Raw genomic sequence first — 21429 nt, 5'->3', positions numbered from 1 at the left:
AGAATTTTTGAACTACTGGGAATTACTTGTGAATGTATTAGGTCTTCTTTACAGTTTAAATCACTTCATCAAGTAACTACACTTTAGGAATTAAATGAACAGTAAGGAGAAAGAAGAGATCACAATGCATAATAACAAGAGACACCATAATGAGGTCAACGACCAGGGAAAAACCCAACCAAATCTTTCTTAGAGAGATCCTTCAATAATACATCACGACAAAGGTTATACTGACCCAAGAAGGCTTCCTCAAGTGCTAAGTCTCCACAATTGAATGTCCAACAAAGATCACCAAGGAGAGGTTGATCCTCTCATCATATCATAGAAGAAAGTCAGATTAGAACTCAGATCTAGGCTCAGATCTCAGACCCAGACTTCAGATCACTATAATAATAAGCAAATCTCGGACACCAGACTTCAGATCATAATAATAATAAGCAGATCTCGAAAACCAGACTTCAGATCTCAATAATAATAAGCAGATCTCGAATACCAGACTTTAGATCTCGGTGATAATAAGCAGATCTCGAATACCGAACTTCAGATCTCCATGATAATAAGCGGATCTTGAATACCAGACTTCCGATCTCAATGATAATAAGCAGATCTCAAATACCAGACTTCAAATCTCAATGATAATAAGCAAATCTCGAACCTCTGACTTCAGATCATAAGTATAATGAGCAGATCTCGAACCTCTAGCTTCAGATCATAAGTATAATGAGCAAATTTCTAATCATTGATTTCATATTATAAATGTAATGACCAGATCTACAGATCTCAGATCACTTCGCATAGAAGGGCCGATGAGTACGGTATGTGTGTTCCAATAGCATACAAAGGGGAGCGAATTAACCTCTCTATAAAGCCATTATATGATCCGAATGAGTGAGTTTCCAGGCAAGCCAACTAGCCATCATGTGATCCAACTTAGCACTTGTGGAGCCACTTGAAAATATAAATAAAATAATGATTTTCTTCTTTCCAAAGATATATTTTGACCAAATGAAGAACATTGTAGAAATAATAATAATTTTGTTCTTCTCAATTAAAATGATAATTATGAAGACTGACCATAGGTACACATTCTTCAACGCTAACCAATTGGTCATTACATAATGTGATGCAAATATGGTTTCTCCGACCTTCAAAAATTGTAGTCTGGCAAATTCCTTATACATAACTTGTGCATGTTAGTGGTTAGTGATAAAAATATGAACTTCTCTTTCTTCTTACATAGTTTTTTCAACCATTGAACTTTAGCAACGATGGATTTAAAAACAAGATTTAAACTATGCACCACATAAGGCGTCGAAAAAATATGGTCATTCAAAACCTCGATAATCGCCCCAGCTATTTGCATTATCTGTAATGACTTCCACAACATTTGAAGACACTATGACTTAAATTGGTTCTAAAACTTTTCAATAATTCATTAAACGTTCTTCTCCTCTCCTAAAGCATATATTGCCCTCAAGAAGTATGAGCATGAAGTAGACATTATAACAATGTTTACCAATGGCATGTTCGTTGAATCAATCCAACCATTAGAGATAATAAATACACCATTGCCATCCCAACTAGAATGAACCGGTTCCAACACCTTCTCCATAATTAATTTCTCCTTCCATTGAAGGGTAGTGCACACTTTCTCAAAGTTTGGGCCCGTGTAACCTAATTCACATGACACGGGACACAGAGGACATGAAAATACGAATATTCAACACGTGACACAACAACCCCCCAAAACATGACACAGAGGACATGTCATATATTATATATTGAAAAATATAACGAATTAGTGAATTACACATAAAATATGAAATATATAAAACATTTACATGATGATGATACAAATTCAATCATACAACTAATGCATATAACCTAAATAGCACCAAGTGCAATCTATCTCTTAACCAAAAATACATCAACAAAGAGGCCCTAAATGGCCTGTAGAGTCAAAAAAAAATCATGCAACAACAAATAACTAGTACTACATATCATCAAAATTATTGCCTATATTGGGATCCCGTCATCAATATCCCCCTCTAAGCATTAAAATAAGATAGAAAAAGTTTAACATGTCAAATTGAAATTCTGTTTGAGTGATAGGTACATTTTTACTAGGGTCGGGGCAAGGGAGTTCAACAATCAATGCCACCAACATCGAGGTACATAGAGGGCTTAGTCTTATTAATTAAATGCTAGTTCCATACCCTCATACATGACATACTCCAATGGAAACATTGCAATCACCTCAACCCTAAAATCCCAAAAAGTTAAAACTGTTAAGTCTATTGGATTTTGAGTAGGATCTAAAATTCTACTTTCTCCATATGAAATCCAATGAGGTCGGAACCACTCTCAAACATCCTGAGTCAATTAATGGTAATGTTAAAAAATTAAGTAAAAGAATGCTCTTTTACTTTAAGAATTTAACATTACCATTAATTGCATAGCATTAGTAGGGTTTGGGAAAATCCACTTACCAACACTTGGAATCCCTTCTAACATTGCTTAATCACCCTTAGATGCACTCCAAAACCTTTGAGAGCTCCAAACCTATGACTGAATTGCATAAGAATGAGACAATAAATCAATTTTATGATGCTTTTTCACTGGACATGTGTCCAAATTTCGAGACACCAGTAGCTTGTGTACAACACGAGTCAAATTCATGTCAAACACATGTCACACTACATTGAACTTCCACATGCAAATATGGTTCTTGCAATTCTTCTATTCATCGCATCCTTCCCTCCCAAGTCAAACACTTTGGCCAAGGTTTCAAGGTTTTGTCTCAAGGTTTTCTTCAACAATTATGAGAACTTCATTTTCCCTTTTTGAGATCAGTTGTTGTTTGCAACTCCCCCTTCCTACCTTGGCTAAATCTGTAGCATCTTGCATTTCATGAAATTTATCCACATCCTTTTAAGTGATTTATTTTGCAATTATGAACTCCGTTATCACCTTAAACCAAAGAAAATGGGCCTTAACTCTCAAGTATGACCTTGTAAAATTTATGTTGCACTTGCTGCAATTCCACAAGCAGCTGCCACCATTATTCTTCTCATTCTTCCCAATCTTGGTCACATATTTCCACAAGGGAGAATCAACAAGGTATGTTCATTGTTGCTATTCATTTTCTTAATGGTCATTGCTTCCTCTCCCTCCACCACTCCTTCCACTATGATCTCCATGCCCATACCAAACTTATTGACATGAGGCCATTGTTGGTGTTTCTAAAACAATGAAATACCTCACTTGGCTGAACATTGCACAATGACAAGTTGACAACAAACTTTCAACTATAGTTGGACTTTAATCCTTGAAGTATTTATGACTAGAGTACTGCTTAAATTTTTTTTGTTTTTATGAGCCTTCAAGGGTTTGAATGTTGACTTTAAAGTGCAATTTATGAGGGTTTTTGCTATGTATGCAAATAGACATACATAGCAGCAAACTGCCAAACTACCTAAGTCTAGACTCGAGACTCTAATTAAAACAATGAAGAACCCAGCTTAGTCCAATTGTTCGTAGTGCTCAAAGTTTGCCTAGATGGTGGATCGTTGCCCTTGGAAATGGAAAGTTGAAACCCTTGATTGTTGCAAGTGAAAATTTAGAAGCTAGAATTATTATCCATGCTCTCAATCTTTCATACAATGTGTGTGTGAACCTTTGGCCCTCATTGGCCTCTCATATAACACGTGGGGTGATCCAAGTGGATATTGGTGGCCACCTGCCAAGTCCACCTGGACCCCCACCATTGTCTTTCTCAGCATTTTCAGTTTCCTTAATTGTAGCACAACTTACTATTTTTAGCAGCTTTTCGGGTCCCGAACTTCCGGAGCCGTTTTGAGGCCCTAAACGACGTTTTTTGGAGAATCCGGGGGCAACATGGGTCCATGGAAATGGACCGATGTTGCCCGTTCCAATAACGGTAGTACTCGGATAAATCTTTCTAACGAGCTATTGTATGCGTCAAACGGAGATCATATGCCAAAGTTACGACCCCGGGAAGTTGATGTACCAATTTACCCCAAACGGGGCCCACAGTTTGGCGTTTCATCTCCTAGGGTTAGGTTTTGGAATGTTAAGGGTTTTCCATTGTTTCTCAACAATAAATAGGCCTTCGAGCCTCATTGTAACACAGTTCAGAGGCATGTAGCCAGCACATCTCTTCTCAGAGATAAGCTACCATCGCCCTAGCTGGTTTATTTCCATTTCTGTTTGTAAGCATATTTCAGTATTTTCCATTAATGAAATGAAGTATTATTTCCGCTGCATCTTTGTGTATATGGTTATCTCTGTAATTTGTTGCGTTCCTGTTTAAATCCGGATCAGTGGTATCAGAGCGGTCTGCTTTTTCTTTGTTTTTCTTTGCATGTCCCCAACAAGGTCGGGATATAAGGAGTTAGGGCTTGAACTGGTTGAACCTTTGCAAGACCAGCCTCGCAAATCCCGACGGCCTCCCATGGCGGACGAGAAGAAAGACGAGGGGGCAGGAGATCCCATCAAAATCTTGCTCGAAGAAGCCCTCAAGCGACAACGGAACGCGATGATGGACAGCTTTGCCCAGATCCTTCAGCGGCTACCCAGAAGCGACGCATCGGCTTCCAGCAGCTACTCTGGAAACGCCACACCCTTTAAGGTACAAGTTAATTTTGAAATCCCCATATTCGAGGGTCAGATAGACGCAGATGTCGTAGATAAATGGTTAAATCTGCTAGAGGGTTATTTTTCTGTTCATGAATTTTCGAGTCGAGAAAAGATTGGTTTTGCTCTTCTCAAAGCAGCCCCCCACGTCAAGGACTGGTGGGAAACCTACTGCGAGCAGAAGGATGAAAGTACTGGCTCACTATTTTCAGCCGCACCCGCCTGGGATTCGTTCCGGGATGCCATCAAGGAGCAGTACTACCCTGTTGGAAGCTATGAGGATGAATACATAAAGTGGACCATGCTGCGGCAGGGAAGGGACCAAGACGTGCCGGAGTTCACCAATCTTTTCCATACCCTTCGCACAAAGTTGGGTATCAAAGATTCGGAGCAACATTTGATACTCAAATACCGTGGTTGCCTGCACAAGTACATCCAGGAAGAAATACAATTCCTAAACATCCCCTCGCTCGGCGCAGCATACAGATATGCCGTCAAGGTCGAGCAGAAGTTTAAACAAAAGAAGCGAGACTTTGGATCTACGAATCCAAAGCAGGGGAAAGGTGCCCCTAAACCACAGAACAAAGGACAAAGCCAAGGCGAGACAGCCCAAGACAACCAGCCGAAGCTGCAAGCAAAGAACAGCGCCGCGAAGCCGAGAAAGGACACTGGAAAATGGTGTGAGTTCCATAAGAGCTCCACTCACAACACAAGTGAGTGTCGGGCCAAGCAGTCACTGGTGGCTGAGCTAAAGGTTTCAGAATCAGATGCATGTTCCGACTCTGAGTCAGAACCCGATAAGGGGTATGAAAAAGGGAAGCAGATCATTGATGCGGATCCCAGCGCCACTGTTGCTACCGCAAAGATCCAGAAAAATGAACCCGAAGATCCAGAGGAGGAGGAGCGTCTCTTCCACTCCCAGATGTGGGTAAAGGGCTCCCCGATACAGTTCATTGTTGATAGCGGGAGTCAAAAGAACCTCATTTCGGCAAAGGTCGTGAAGCGGTTGGGCTTACCGACCACAGCACATCCACAACCATACACCATTGGGTGGCTTCACCAAGGACGAGATCTTCGCGTGAGCCAGCAGTGTCGCCTTCCATACAACATCAAGCCCTTCACGGATGAGGTATTGTGTGACATTGCTCCCCTTGAAGTTTGTGATGTATTACTAGGACAACCATACTTGTGGAAGCGACATGCTGTGTATGAATCAAGGCCCCGTGCTGTTATTATTACATTGGGAAATAAGTTGTTCAGGATACCAGAGGTAGCACCACCTGCCGCCATCTCTTTGATTACTGCAAAACAATGCAGTAAGATCATTTCCAAAACCAGGAAATTTGTTTTCCTGATGATACGCCCTCAAGGAAAGAAGAAAACAGTGGCAGTATTGCAAAATTATTTCTATTGGCCGAATCTTCGACAGGATGTTGGGAAGTACATCAGATCATGTACTGCCTATGCCATTGCCAAACCGACCATTAAGAAGCACGGCCTCTATACCCCGTTGCCTACCCCTAGTCGACCTTGGGAATCCATCTCCATGGATTACATGTCAGGCCTTCCTTCCACTAAGCATGGAAATGACTGTTTTTGTGGTCGTCGACAGGTTCTTGAAGATGGCCATTATGATGGCCTGCAAGAAGAATATCACAGCAGAAGCCACTGCTAAACTCTTCTTTGAACGAGTGTGGGTGCACTTTGGGATCCCACAGTCTATCATCTCAGATCGGGACAGTCGGTTTCTCAGCACATTTTGGTCCAGTCTCTGGTCAATGCTGGACACCAAACTCACGAAGTCCACAGCCTTCCATCCTCAAACTGATGGCCAGACAGAGGTTGTCAATAGGATGATTGTGCACATTCTGCGCATGTATAACTCAAAGCATCCACGCACATGGGACGAGAGCCTCCCCTATGTTCAGCACAGCTACAACCGAGCTCTTCACAGCTCCACTGGCCATAGCCCTTTTTAGGTGGGTTTGGGATTCCAGCCACTATGCCCCATTGATGTGGCCATGCCACTTGCAGCTACTCACATGAATTCAGCTCATGTCCAGTCCGAAACAGATAAGGCCACCAGCTTCATTGAGCGCATCCAACATATTCGCCAGCAGGTCCATGACATTCTAGAGAAATCAAATGCCAAGTACAAGCAGCGACATGATCAACACCGGGTGCCACACAAGTTTCAGGTGGGCGACAAAGTCTGGTTGCATTTGCAAAAGGAACGCCTTACTGGAGCCTATCGGAAATTGAGACCACTCCGATATGGTCCTTACACCATTACTAAGGCTATGGGAGACAATGCATTTGAGCTCAGCATTCCCCCATTCCTTGGCCTGCACCCAGTGTTCAATGTGGACCGCCTTCAGCCATACTTTCCACCATTGCTAGACACATCCGACATTGCAGAACAGCTCAAACCCACAGAATTAAATCCAGATTGCATGGAACAAGCTGCAACTGATCGGATCATGGACACACAGATCAAGAACACTCGCCAACAGAATATCCAACTGTATCGAGTTGTCAAAGCAGGCCAACTCCTTCAGCAGGGCAAGTGGCTCACCAGGGAACAAGTTCAGCAAAAGTTTCCTCATCTCATGGAGGAGCTCAACGCAATAGGGACCATTGCTTCCTAAGGGGGGAGGAATGATCCAGGTGGATATTGGTGGCCACCTGCCAAGTCCACCTGGACCCCCACCATTGTCTTTCTCGGCATTTTCAGTTTCCTTAATTGTAGCACAACTTACTATTTTTAGCAGTTTTTCGGGTCTCGAACTTCCGGAGCCATTTTGAGGCCCTAAACAACGTTTTTTGGGGAATCCGGGGGCAACATGGGTCCATGGAATGGACCGATGTTGCCCGTTCCAACAACGGTAGTACTCGGATAGATCTTTCTAACGAACTATTGTATGCGTCAAACGGAGATCATATGCCAAAGTTACGACCCCGGGAAGTTGATGTACCAATTTACCCCAAACGGGGCCCACAGTTTGGCGTTTCATCTCCTAGGGTTAGGTTTTGGAATGTTAAGGGTTTTCCATTGTTTCTCAACAATAAATAGGCCTTCGAGCCTCATTGTAACACAGTTCAGAGGCATGTAGCCAGCACATCTCTTCTCAGAGATAAGCTACCATCGCCCTAGCTGGTTTATTTCCATTTCTGTTTGTAAGCATATTTTAGTATTTTCCATTAATGAAATGAAGTATTATTTCCGCTGCATCTTTGTGTATATGGTTATCTCTGTAATTTGTTGCGTTCCTGTTTAAATCCGGATCATGGGGCCCTTTAGAAGCCTTTTCTGCATCCTTTCCCACCACTTTTTTCATTTTTATTTGTGATTTTTACTTGTGTTTAAAGGTGGATATGGGAATCAGGTCCCATTGAACCTTTAGGAACCAATTCCCAACCTTTAGAAATTAGTTACTCCAATAGGAGTCGTTTCCCCATGTTACAACAAAATCTAGCACCCTATATGATGTCAATTCTCAAGCATCAAGCAGCTAGTTTTGTGCAACGTAAGAAGGCTACCCACTGTCAACTCACTAGCTTTCTCTCTCACTTTTGGTTGGCTCTTATCCAAGTCAAGAGGGGTTTCCTTAACTAGGATTGCCAAGACTATGGAATGGATGCAAAAGGTAATTATTAAAGAGTAAGCCCTGGAAAATAGATGTTGTAACAATAGTGAAAAAGTAAATGGACTAATGAAATTAAGATGGAGGTGAATCCCTAAGACTATTTGACTAATCACAATAGGAAAAATGGAGTCAAATAAACATAGATCTAAGAGGGTGAATGCATGAATATGTAAGGTAAATAACAGCTGAGTTGCCATAACAGAACCTTTGCTTGATGAAAATTATTACAGAAAATTAAGCTTGGAGAACTAGCGTTGCCACTCATTCACTTAGTTATGGAGGTGGTGTTACATAATTATAGCAATAACTAATTTTGATAGGTGCAAGATGAACATGGCATCAACAGGCATAAGTGGAAGTGTATCCACACATTACACCATCTAAATGACAGAAACTTCATTATTAGGCTTCCATAAAAGTTACAAGGGTTTCCTACAAGGCTACAACTACAAACAACATATGAAAAATAGGTTGCACACATGAAAGCATATGAAAAATAGGTTGCATGCATGAAAGCCTCACATAAGATAGACGTTATACCTCCAACCCTCCATAAGGGTTGATAGTATGATGTATAACGTAGCCCAAGGAAAGAGCTCTTCAATCCACAAATTCTCAACCACCTTCACATGAAATGGAGAGAAAGCTCCTTTATACAAAGTGAGTTACGTCCTCTTACAATAAAATAATCATTTCCCTACCTAAATCCATGACCAATTCAATAATAATAAAGTGATGAAGTAGTTGGATCCATCCTCAATATGGTTGACCATGTCTAAAATATGTGGGCACTAGCCTCCCCAAGAGAGCTCACCCTCATCAAAAAATGGGAATCAAAATATATTACATATCTCCAAGAGAGGGTGCCCCACTAAAAATAAGCATAATAACCAAGTCGAGATGCTATAGGTGCACATAAATAGTGCCATCCAAGATAATGCTCCAAATATAGAAAGGAGATCAAATACATGCATGCAAAATGACATGTTTGGCCCTCCTCAAGCTCCTTGTCCATGCAAGATGCATGCAAGGAAACACTTGTCCTCTTAATATGCCACACATTCCTCAATAAAGCTCCTCCATAACAACCTTCAAATAACATAGCATATGTGCCAAGTCAAATAGGTGAGGACACTATCTAATAGAGGTCAGTGTAGCTGAAATATCCATGTAATAATGATGAGAGAGCACCTTGAATAGGTGTTCCTCAAGGATCTTGCCCATCTGTAGCTCTTTCGAACTACAGCTCCAAATCAACCCACCTCCCTCTTGGAGGTACCTCGATTGTCATGGCAAACTCCTCTTCCTCGATCTTCGCTGGTGCAGCCTTCAAATCATGCTTCTCATCTTTGTCCTTCTTCCTGAGAGGACATTGTGTTGCGTAGTGACCCATTTCACCACACCTGAAGCATTTGATCTTCGAGACGTCCTTCTTCTGCCTCCGCTTGCTCCTGCTGCCCCTTGGATGCAAGGGTTGCATTCTCTTCCTCCTCCTTGGGCTTCGACCCACTATTGTTGCTTCCGTCAAGCTTACACTTGACTAGATCTCTCCTCAACTCTTCCTGCTTGAGAGTTGCCCACATACTATCCCAGTCTGGCAAAGCTGCCCTGCCCAAGATGCTCTGGACAAAGACTTGCCACTCTTCTGAGACTGAGTTTAGGGCCAGTCTCACCATCTCGGAACCTTGAGGTGTAGACCCCACAACTGCTAACTCATCCTAGGTCTCCTGAAGCTTCGTGAGGAACGGATCAATGCGCTCCCCCTTCTGCATCTGTGCAGATCTCAGTTTCTGCTCTAAGTACATCTTCCGCTGCTCGGAAGATCCTTGATACAGCGTTGCCAAGGCATCCCACATCTCCTTAGCAGTCCCTCTGCTAGCGATGTGACATACCACATGATCCTTTACTCCATCAAGGATCATCCTCTTAGCCTTCGCTATTTCTCCCTTGTACTTCTTCAGCTGATCTAGATCTGTGGGCTTAGCCACTACACTGTCGACATGGACCTTGAGAAAATGCTCATCTAGAAGGCACGACATCCTTGCCTTCCAGATCACATAGTTGGATGCCCCATCCAACCTGTCCTGATCTCTCAATCCACTAGCTGCCATCTTTGCCACGAAAATGTTGAACTGCTCCTCTCTGTTTCTTACTGTTGTTGCTCAGCCAATAAGAAAACAGACTTCTTGGCGGGAAGTCTACTAAGGAAAAATTCCCTCACTGTGCTTCTCCTCTCCCTTCTGACGATTTTCTGCCCAGTGAACTGCCTACAGAAAAACTGCATCTCACAAACTCTTTCCTCGCGCTGAGGCTTTGAGTTGCTCCCTCTAGCACGGCAAAATTTCGATCTAGAAGCCCTTCCTCTCTGTCGACTGACTCAGAGAGAGACTTTCCTCGAAAATACAGCCCTTCTGGCTTGGACTACGCAATCCCTCTGGGGATTCGAACTGCTGCCTCCTGCAGCTATTCGATCTTCTGCTCAACACTGGGTTCTTTGGGCACTACTCTTCTTGTTTCACCTGCACTGCTCTAATACCATGTGAAAATTCCTTAAACTCAGAATCCCTACTGCAGCAACTGATGATATTTCTCATACTTGTTAATTTACATGAACAAGTTATTTGCAGTTTTCGACGTCAAACATTGAAATACATACACTGCAGCCTACCCCATTTAAAATAATATGTCGAAACAAGAAACTGAACAATAAAAAGATACAACACAAATGACATAGTTATTTCTGGACAAATGTCCCCGGAAAAACCCAATGCGGGAAAACTGGTGCAGCAGATTTGAGGGTTTCAACTTTCTATTATTAAGCAAAATTTATTTCTAAATACAACCTCTGGATGCCTTGCTGGCAATCCAGTACAGGGAATATCACTCGACAGAAGAAATTAGTGAGATTACCTCACTCTACACAACAAGTCCCGGCTAATCCGACAACTGAACCAACGAGTCCTCGGCTACTTCTGCGCTGTCCCTACGCAGTCACAGCGTGGGCCTGTGTCACAGCCTCTACCTGCATCACAGCCTCTAAGGCACTGCGTCACCTCTTTGTTGAATCAATTTACTCTCAAGAGCCGACTCCAACCTTCCCGGCTCAAAACGCCAAACCCTCCAGCAAATTTCGGACCTCTACGTGGAAGGCTCTACGTGAGCCCTTCCTGGCTCTACGTCACCCTCTTTGGGCACTGCGCTGCCTCCTCTGTGTGTCTCTCTACCTCTCTATTGAGTATTCTTGGCTTCGGAGAAGATACTCCAGCCAAAACTCTCTTTGCCCCTCTCTGCGTGATCACTACGAAATCACTGCGCTGCTCTAGCTTCAGCAATTCGATCTGACTAATCAACTCTCTCTGTGTCTTCCAAATGACCCTCAAGCCTCCTTAAGTAATCTTCTTGTTGACATTCAACGACCCAGATTAGAAGCTAATCAATGGCTAAGATCATTTTTGCTTGATCCTCGTCTTCTTCAGAAGTTACACCCACAGTTAGATTAATACCCATTAATTATTTTAATTTCCTAAGTTTATACTTAGGGACCCAATAAAAATAATTAATTATTTTAATAAAATTGTCTCCAGATGGAATTTCCCAAAATGCTTTCTGGGTTCTTTGGAATACATGTGCCCAAGCCTCCCTACAAAATTTGAGACTTAAGCACATCCAATGCTACCAGAAATAAATAAATGACATAGTTCTTCTTGATTTCAATGATCATGACTCATGAATCATGGCATAGTATGTTATGTCATAATTGTGCCCAAATTCCTACTGCAGTAACTAAATAAGTTTGATAAATTTCCAGGGAAGTTGAGGATGCAATGGTTAGGGCCCTATGTCATTAAGGAGATTACAGACGGAGGAGCGGTATAGCTAGTCAAATTGAATGGAGATCCCTTCCAAGGAAAGGTGAATGGCAGTCGATTGAAGCCATACACCGGCGGTCTGACCATGTGACTAGATGAAGGGTTACGTTTCTCCTATTTGTTAATTACTGAACCAAATTATTTATTGTTTCCTATAGTAAATACTGAAACGAATACATTGCAGCCTTCACCATTTAAATAAAATACGGAAACAAGAAAGAAATACAACACATCTACAAAGTTATTTTTTGACAAATGTCCTCGGAAAAACCCAGTGTGGGAGAACTATTGCAGCAGCTCTAAGGGTTTTATTATTACGCAATATTAATTTCTAAATAAAATCTCTGGATGCCTTCCCGACAATCCTGTTACAGAGAATATCACTGATAGAGAGATAAGTGAGGTTACCTCACACTATCACTGGAAATCCTAGCTGATCTAGCCACTAAATGAACTGCCCCTAGCTGCCTCTGCACAGTCACTGCATCAGCCCAGCGTCACCCCTTCAGCTGATCCAGCCACTGAATGAACTGCCCCTAGCTGCCTCTGTGCAGTCACTGCATCAGCGCAGAGTCACCCCTTCAGCTGATCGATTTGCTGCCCAAGAACTTCGATTTGCACCTCCCAGTCTCACACCCTGGCTTCCGGCTTCTGCAATCAATTCCTTCAGCGAATTTTCGGATTCCCTCTTGGCTTCTTCGTTGCCTCTGTGTGGCTCTGCGTCAGCCTCTCTGGCTTTGCGCTGCCTCTGTTGAATCTCTCTCTCTCTTATCTGCTGAGTATTCTCCGACAGGGAAAGATTTCCCTTCGGATACTACCCCTGCCCCTCACTACAAAAAACCACTATTGAAAATCTTTCCAGTAGCTGCTTTGCTTCAGAAAATCAAACTTCTGATCTCACCTCTGTGTGTTCTCCAAGTGCCCCTCAAGCCTCTTTTTATATCTTTCTATTGGACAACCAACAGCCCCGATTAACTTCTAATCTATGGCTTAGATCATTTTGGCTTGATCTTCATCTTCTTCTAGAAGTTACACCCACAGTTTAGATTAATTCCCATTAATTATTTTAATTTCCTAAGTTTAGACTTAGGGTCCCATTAAAAATAATTAATTATTTTAATAAAACTGTCTCGGGTGGAATTTCCCAAAACGATTTCTGGTATTGGAGAATGCATGTGTCTAAGCCTCCCAGCAAATTTTGAGACCTAGAGCACATCCAATTCTACCAAAAATCAACAATAATTGTTGTAAACATTGTTGCCATTGATGTCAAAGATAGGGGGAGACTACATATGTCCAAGATAAAGATTGGAAAATGAAGATTGTTGGAAATATTGTATTTTGATTTTTAATGCCCAATTTGGATACCCTATCTTTGAAGGCATTTTTACTCTAATTTCATAGCTCAAATTAGATCATAGGATATATGGTTGGAAAGCTTATTCTGAGACCTTTCCAACAGTATATGGCACTCCTTCTAATTCCATAGGAATGAGGAGATATGAAATATTTCATCAAGATCGCCCAACCAAAGTACAAGCAGACCGACCCAACTAATTTTAGAAGATAGACCCGTAAGTGAACGTACAAACACTATTTGAGTTCATTTGTAAAAAATCCAAGCAAGAAGAGATCTGAGGTCACAAGAGGAGTTGAGAAATAATTTTTGGGGTGATTCTTAGAGTCTAAAGGTAGAAGCAAAAATGTGATTTATGGGGTGAACAAATCACCTTGGCATTTTCCCTATAACTTTTCTTCTAGGATGTTTCAGAATGTGAAACTTGGAGGATACAGATAGAAGATCTTCATGTACTTGTGATTAAAATTTTAGACCTTGGTTCACGATAATTTCAGAGATATGGTCTAAGGAAGTTAGGCTTCCTGAATGTTCATCAAACAAGTCAGTTTAGTATTTTCTCTATACCTCTTCTTCTAAGATGTTTCAGAACGTGAAACTTGGAGGATACAGATAGAAGATCTTCATATTCCTGTAGTTAAAATTTCACACCTTAGTTTGCTATAACTTTGGCATTGATTACACTCATAACTAGTATTGAGGATAGTCATTAAGGGAATGGGTATTGGTTTATCATTATTAATAAAAAATCAGATTAAAGGGTATATTTTTAAGTTCATATATTTTATAAAAGGTTTTATTTATTTAATTTAGTTGTAATAGATAGTGAAAGCAATGATTATTAATAATAATGTTAGTTATTATGGAAATGTGTGATGACTTGTCATTTTTATTCAAGAAAAATAAATCACTTAAAATTAATGATTTATAGGAGATTTTTTTTCACTTTCACCAAATACATTATTCAATGTATTTGTTGAATGTTAACTTGTTTCTTTTTCTTTTTTTTTTCCGAAGAAAAAGCGATCTTTTTATTAAGAGAATAAAAAGATACATTGCATATGCTGAGCATTCCATTTTTGCCAATTGCTGTATAAATTAACTTGTTTCTTACATATAAAGGAAACAAACTATTACCGATTCAAAAACAATTTTAAATTATTAAAATCCCTATTATTTTTATTAAAAAAATCATTTAACTATTAATATATTCACCATTAAAAAAATTATTTAATTATTAATATATTTAATAAATAAAATGTTAAAGCACAATGTCCTACCAAGTGACTAAATAAAAATTAGTGAGAGCCTACAAAACATAAACATTATTCAATATGGGTAAGCCTTGTACCAAATGGCAAGTCATTGTGGTCATTTGTGATGTGTAGCTCTTCAATAATAACAGGTTCATCCTCCATCATAATGTATTCTTAAACATTGGTATTAAGTTCATGTTGTATGGTTTAAGTTGTATAGTTAAAGTGGTTGGGAGGTAAGTTTCATACTCTCTTCACTCAAATTCAAGTTCTCAATAACGTATTCAACCCATTGTGATGAGGCTCGAAGGGTAGGGTTCCCACTAAGTGTACCCCTATCAATGTGTCTCCACATGTCTAGGCCCTTGTTAAGTCATAGTTTTCCCCTGGCAATGTTCCCTTGTGGGTTGTTGGTGTTAGTAGGGGTTTATAATGGGATTTAGTTTAGTGATTCACACTATAATCCTTCTTGGTTTAAAAAAAATCAAGTTGCATTCAAAGCCCAAATATGGTAAAGAAAATATATATAATTTTTTATTCTAGACAAGAGGAGGAGGAGTTTAAGCGTGTGGTTGATTATGTCTCTTTTAAATGACTCAATCTGCATGGCCTTGGGCTTACCATGATCTCCAAGATAAAGATTGGAAAATGAAGATTGTTGGAAATATTGTATTTGGATTTTTAATGCCCAATTTGGATACCCTATCTTTGAAGGCATTTTTACTCTAATTTCATAGCTCAAATTAGATCATAGGATATAAGGTTGGAAAGCTTATTCTGAGACCTTTCCAACAGTATATGGCACTCCTTCTAATTCCATAGGAATGAGGAGATATGAAATATTTCATCAAGATCGCCCAACCAAAGTACAAGCAAACCGACCCAACTAATTTTAGAAGATAGACCCGTAAGTGAACGTACAAACACTATTTGAGTTCATTTGTAAAAAATCCAAGCAAGAAGAGATCTGAGGTCACAAGAGGAGCTGAGAAATAATTTTTGGGGTGATTCTTAGAGTCTAAAGGTAGAAGCAAAAATGTGATTTATGGGGTGAACAAATCACCTTGGCATTTTCCCTATAACTTTTCTTCTAGGATGTTTCAGAACGTGAAACTTGGAGGATACAGATAGAAGATCTTCATGTACTTGTGATTAAAATTTTAGACCTTGGTTCACTATAATTTCAGAGATATGGTCTAAGGAAGTTAAGCTTCCTGAATGTTCATCAAACAAGTCAGTTTAGTATTTTCTCTATACCTCTTCTTCTAAGATGTTTCAGAACGTGAAACTTGGAGGATACAGATAGAAGATCTTCATATTCTTGTAATTAAAATTTCACACCTTAGTTTGCTATAACTTTGGAGATATTAGCCCCAAGGGATAGCTCAAATGGTTGAGTTCCCGTTGCTAAAGCACTTTCCCAGTTTGGGAGGTCACGGGGTCAAATCTCCTCGACACCCTCGGGGTTAGGCCTGTTAAGATTGGCCGACGGGCAGATCCCTTCGGGTGGATCCGCCCCGATATTTTCCCGTGGATGTAACGGCCACTCAGTGACCGTGAACCACAGCTTAAAAAAAAAAAAAAAAAAAAAAAAAAAAAAAAAAAAAACGGAACTTTGGAGATATGGTTTAAGGAAATTTGGTTTTTTGAATGCTCATAAAATCTAGCTCAAACAGGTCAGCTTGGTATTTTTTATATAACTTTATTTCTATGATGCTTCAGAATCTGAAATTTGGAGGAGTTAAAGAAGAGATCTCAAGGCTGTGAAATTTAGAGGAGACAGAGAAGAGATCTCTAGGTACCTATGGTAGAAATTTCATAACCAGATTTGCAAAATTAGATATGTGGCATGTTGTGCAAATTCGTTCTTGGGAAGAAGCCAAAAGCAACAAGTTTTGGGAGAAGTAGACTTGATGAAGGAAGAAGCAGCAAGTAGACTAGGTGAATGCAAAAGCAACTAATAGAGTTGGTGAAGACAAAAGCAACAAGTAGAGTTGGAGAAAGCAAGAGCAATTAACAGACATTGTGAAGAAGCAAGCAAACTCGGTGAAGTAGGTTGGTGCCTACAAATATTTGCAGCAGTGGGGATTGGTGTCTCCTGTAGGTTGGTATCTACAAATATTTGCAGAGTGGGGATTGGTGTCTCTTGTAGGTTGGTGACTACGAATATTTGCAGCAGTGGGGATTGGTGTATCCTGTAGGTTGGTGCCTACAAAGAAGCAAAAGGGATTGGTGTTTCCTTTAGGTTGGTGCTTACAAAGTAGCGGAGGGAATTGGTGTCTCCTGTAGGTTGATGCCTACAAAGCAACAGAGGGGGAATGGCAGTCTCTTGTAGGTTGGTGCCTACAAGATCTTTCATATAAAGAAGTTTTGTGGTTTTCTCTCGTAAGGGTCTCCACATATATCTTGTGTTACATATTCAATTTATCAAATTGATGTTTTATGATGTTTGACTCGCTTTAATAAGTAAAAATTGTCATATACTGATTCACCCCCCTCTCAGTATCAGTGTTTTACAACTCGGACTCGGCCGAGGATCGACTCCGACTCGGACTCCGACTCGGTAATGACTCGGCCGGCTCGATTTCAATGACTCGGTCGTTGTAAAAAATACATTAAATATTTATTTTTTTTATAAAAAAACATAATTTTAAATATTTTAAACATAATTTTAAAGATTTTCATTCATGTTTCCAAACACACAGTGGGTGAAGACAGTTTTGGAATTTATTGAAGGTGCTTGGCCCTTTCTTCTAGACCACATATGTATTATGAAGTATCTGTGGCTCCATTGAAGCTACCTGGAACTATAATCTTGAGCAGTCACATAAAATGCTTGAATCTCCATGTTCATTGCACATGCTAAGTATGAGTTCTGTTGAGGTTATGACAATGTTTGCATTAACAGTTTTGTTGGTGACTCTTCATCCTACAGCAGCATGTAAAAGTTGACATGTCAAAGAAGCAGCATAGCATGCCACAGGTATCCATTGAGATAACTGTAGAAATAAGTTTCAACCGCTTGAGAGGAAGAATCACATCAAACTGAAACTTCTGACATGGAAACTATTGAGTTCTTTTGTTGTAACAGGAGATTTTTTCTTGCAGAAACCAAATTCTGGCCCGATGTATTTAACAAAAGGTATTACTGAACATACAAATGCATTTCTGGACCTTGACTGTGGTTATAAGAGATTGAAAATAAATAAGAAATAAATTGTGTAAACATGTGTACAAGAAGAGAAGTGGTCAGAGAAACAGGCAAAACACCAAGAAATAGCCCTACATCAAAAGGAATGGCTCAGGCATCTCTAACTTGGATACAGCTAAGTGTAATGAAATGAAGCGACGAAATCCAAAAATAAAGATATTGAAAAAAACACAGTATTAAACATCTGAAATCGAATTTCGAAGAAATATCCACAGATTCCACACGTAAGTACAGTCCCAACCCAAATTCAGTTAACCGGTATTAATGTTATATAAGTTCAAGGCTCAAGCACTGCTACAGGGATAATCTTAGCCCAAATGCTAGTTAGCACTAAACCGTCTTGACTCATAACACTTATATTGTGATTTGGGGAGTGACTCGGCCAGCTACCCGGCCGGGTTGACCGAGTCACATATGACTCGGCCGAGTCATTGGATGACTCGGCCGAGTCATATGTGACTCGGTCAACCGAACCGGGTAGCTGGCTGAGTCACTCCCCAGGCCTTTGACTCGGTTCTACTCGGCCGAGTCGGAGTCGATTCGGCCGTTTTGTAAAACAATGCTCAGTATAATTATGAATCCAACAACAATTTTATTATAGTAACAGCTTGAATCCATCTTAACCTCAGATCTATCAAACACTAAAAGGGATCAAATCACTAGAGGTGCAAACCTTGTTGATGATGCAAAAAATTGTGAAAAAAAATTGTATCTCTGAGGATTTGATCCCTCGCAATACTTGATAGATTTGAAGATAACATGGATCTAGGCCAGTTAAAATATATTAATCTTTTTAATATGAAAAGCTAATATGATGTCATCATTACACTTACTCACTCATAACACATCTCTCTCATATTAAACTATAGAATGTGCTAAGAAAATGATGATTATTAGACTCTAGAGGTCATTTAGAGACTCAACACTTACGTATTTTCTTTAAGAACTTCAATGTTATATGTATCTCAAAACAAACTTATATCTCGATGTAAATTTACTATTTGCAACCTTCCATGCATTATAAATCAGCTAGCTTTGCATGTTTGGTGTATAATGGTTTGAATTCACATTGATGTAGATAAATGTGTATATTATATATCTAAATTTGTAATATTTTATGTATTTTTTATACCACTGATCCTTTTATTGGTTCTTAGGCCAACTCCGGGTCAAGTCGAAATTTTGGGAAAAACAAGTCTGGTCTGGTTTCGATTTTGACCCATGACTACTTTGGTAGGGATGACTTCCTAGGCAACATTGTCGTTAAAAAGCATTAACTAAAAGTGAGTTTGACTAAATTGGTCTGAAGTTGCCCAATTGTAAAGTGGCCTGTGATCTACCTTAAGCAACACAACAAGATTTAAGGCCACTTTCCACTGACCGATATTTGCAGATAACTTCAAATAAGTATTTTTTTTAAACGTAAAGTACAATTCCATACCAGTGGTTCAATGCAGATTGGTCAAAGTTATTCTGACTTAATCCTACGAAATTCCTTAACATATCGCAATGCAAATGTATGGTGTCCATGGCGGTTGAATTTAGCTTGAATTAATAACTAGTGCAAGACCGATCTTAATTGAGTCAATTTCAACAGTTCTTAACTGAAGTGATCTACGAATTCTGACCAGTTCAAAGTGACCCAAAGCTGGACAAAACACTTTCTCTGACAGACTTATTAAAAATAAAACAGTAAGAGCTCAACTGAATTCATCTAAGCATTCTGACCAGTTCAAAGTGACACAAAGCTGGACAGAACACTTTCTAACAGATTTACTTATTAATACAAGTAAGCAATTTGCTTAGAATAGCCTTTTAATATAGTAGTGAAAGAGTTAAAAGAAACCGAACAAACTGAAACTTTAATTAAGGATGCTGAAATTTAAATCTTGTAAAATTTAGGAGAGTAATATTTTTGATTTGTTAACCTTTTTTTTTAGAAAACAAAAAATTTTATTGATTAAACTGTTGCTTTAAGTTAATATTATTATGTATTTTGGGATAAACCATATCAATGTTTTAGTATAAACGCCCCTACTCACCAGGGATTAAAAAATTGATTAATTTGTCTTATAAGCTATCTTTAGCTGAGTGGACAGTATAATTTCTTCAGTGGACAGTATAATTTACCATATCAATGTTTTAGTATAAACGCCCTAAACACCCCTACATTAAAAATTGATTAAATGGATTAAAAATTGATTAATTTGTTTTATAAGCTATCTTTAGCTGAGTGGACAGTATAATTTCTTCAGTGGACAGTATAATTTCTTTAGTTCTTTCTTTAAATTAAATATTACTATTATTTAATAAGCTAAAATATCTTATATAAATAATAACCACCAAAATAGAAAAAAATAATAATAATAATAAAATATTACTATTATTTAATAAGCTAAAATATTTTATATAAATAATAACCACCAAAAATAGAAAAGAATAATAATAATAATTGAAAAAGAAATATGAGAATTAAATCCAATCACCAAAACCCCAAATTTATCTACCTGTGCCTAATGGACCGTCGAGTGGCCACTTTCTAGCGTATTTAAGAAGCGGGCCGTGTCAAACTATGAAGCTAAAGAGGGAGGTTATTTTTTATTTAAATTTTGAGAAACTGGGAGGGAAAAGAAAACATCACATATGTCCATTGAATGGACTGCGACGATAGAGATAAATTTTGTAAAATAAAGAATAAATTGGCGGAAGTTTACGAGGCGAGGGACGTTAAGAAATAATGGAAAACGTTGAAAACAACTAAAGCCTCAATAATAGGGGATAGGACACGAGTTCAAACTTGGAGGGGAAAATTAGCTTACCAGGCAGGCTTGGTGTCCCAGACAGACTCGTATTCTAAAGAGAGGTGATTTAAGTATCCATCCATGTCTCTGATACTTCCATCCTGTTCCAAGAATCTCGACTCCTCGTCAGTGTCCAGACCTCCCCCATTTCCACCGGCCCGCCTTGTTGTCGTCGTTCCAGCTCGAACCCTTTTGTTCTGTAATTCAAACTTTGGAGTGCAACTGCAGCTAGCAAGCGCAGATAGGGATGATGAATGCGAATAGGAGTACGGTAATGATTTAAATATTGATTGAGTAATTTGAAGGTTGGAGTTTAGAGGAAGCGCCGCAATGGAAGGAGGGGATTGAACGAGAATCCCCATGTCTCAACTGTTGCCCAACAATTCTGCATCCTTTTTGCAAAGCCAAGTATTTATATTAATATATACACTAATTTTTAATAGGAAAAGTTTCAAATTACTAATAAATTCAAGAGTGAAAATTCTTATTTACCATTAACATCCATTCCCCAAGGTCGTATATTTTCCATGAAAAGTTGTATTTACATTACCTATGAAGTGGTATTGATTACACTCATAACTAGTATTGAGGATAGTCATTAAGGGAATGGGTATTGGTTCTTCATTATTAAT

The 21429-nt window shown here is 39.3% G+C and overlaps 1 protein-coding gene across 3 annotated transcripts in view; it reads right to left on the bottom strand.

The window, feature by feature from the left end:
• LOC149150983 (spindle pole body-associated protein) overlaps positions 1 to 21191 on the bottom strand; it is a 139742-nt gene extending 118551 nt beyond the window's left edge. For all 3 annotated transcript variants that reach the window (XM_089440894.1, XM_089440896.1, XM_089440895.1), the window contains exon 1: positions 20816 to 21191. In XM_089440894.1, the coding sequence (XP_089297020.1) occupies positions 20816 to 21159 (344 nt within the window). In that variant the 5' untranslated portion in view covers positions 21160 to 21191. The remainder of the gene's footprint in view (positions 1 to 20815) is intronic.
• Positions 21192 to 21429: the final 238 nt, after the last annotated feature.

This window comes from Pinus tabuliformis, chromosome 9 (genome assembly GCF_031772625.1).
Source record: "Pinus tabuliformis cultivar Carrire ecotype Pingquan chromosome 9, CPIR1, whole genome shotgun sequence".
NCBI lineage: Eukaryota > Viridiplantae > Streptophyta > Pinopsida > Pinales > Pinaceae > Pinus > Pinus tabuliformis.
The sequence above is the reverse complement of the archived record's forward strand: the minus strand, read 5'-3'. Positions and strand labels throughout refer to the sequence as shown.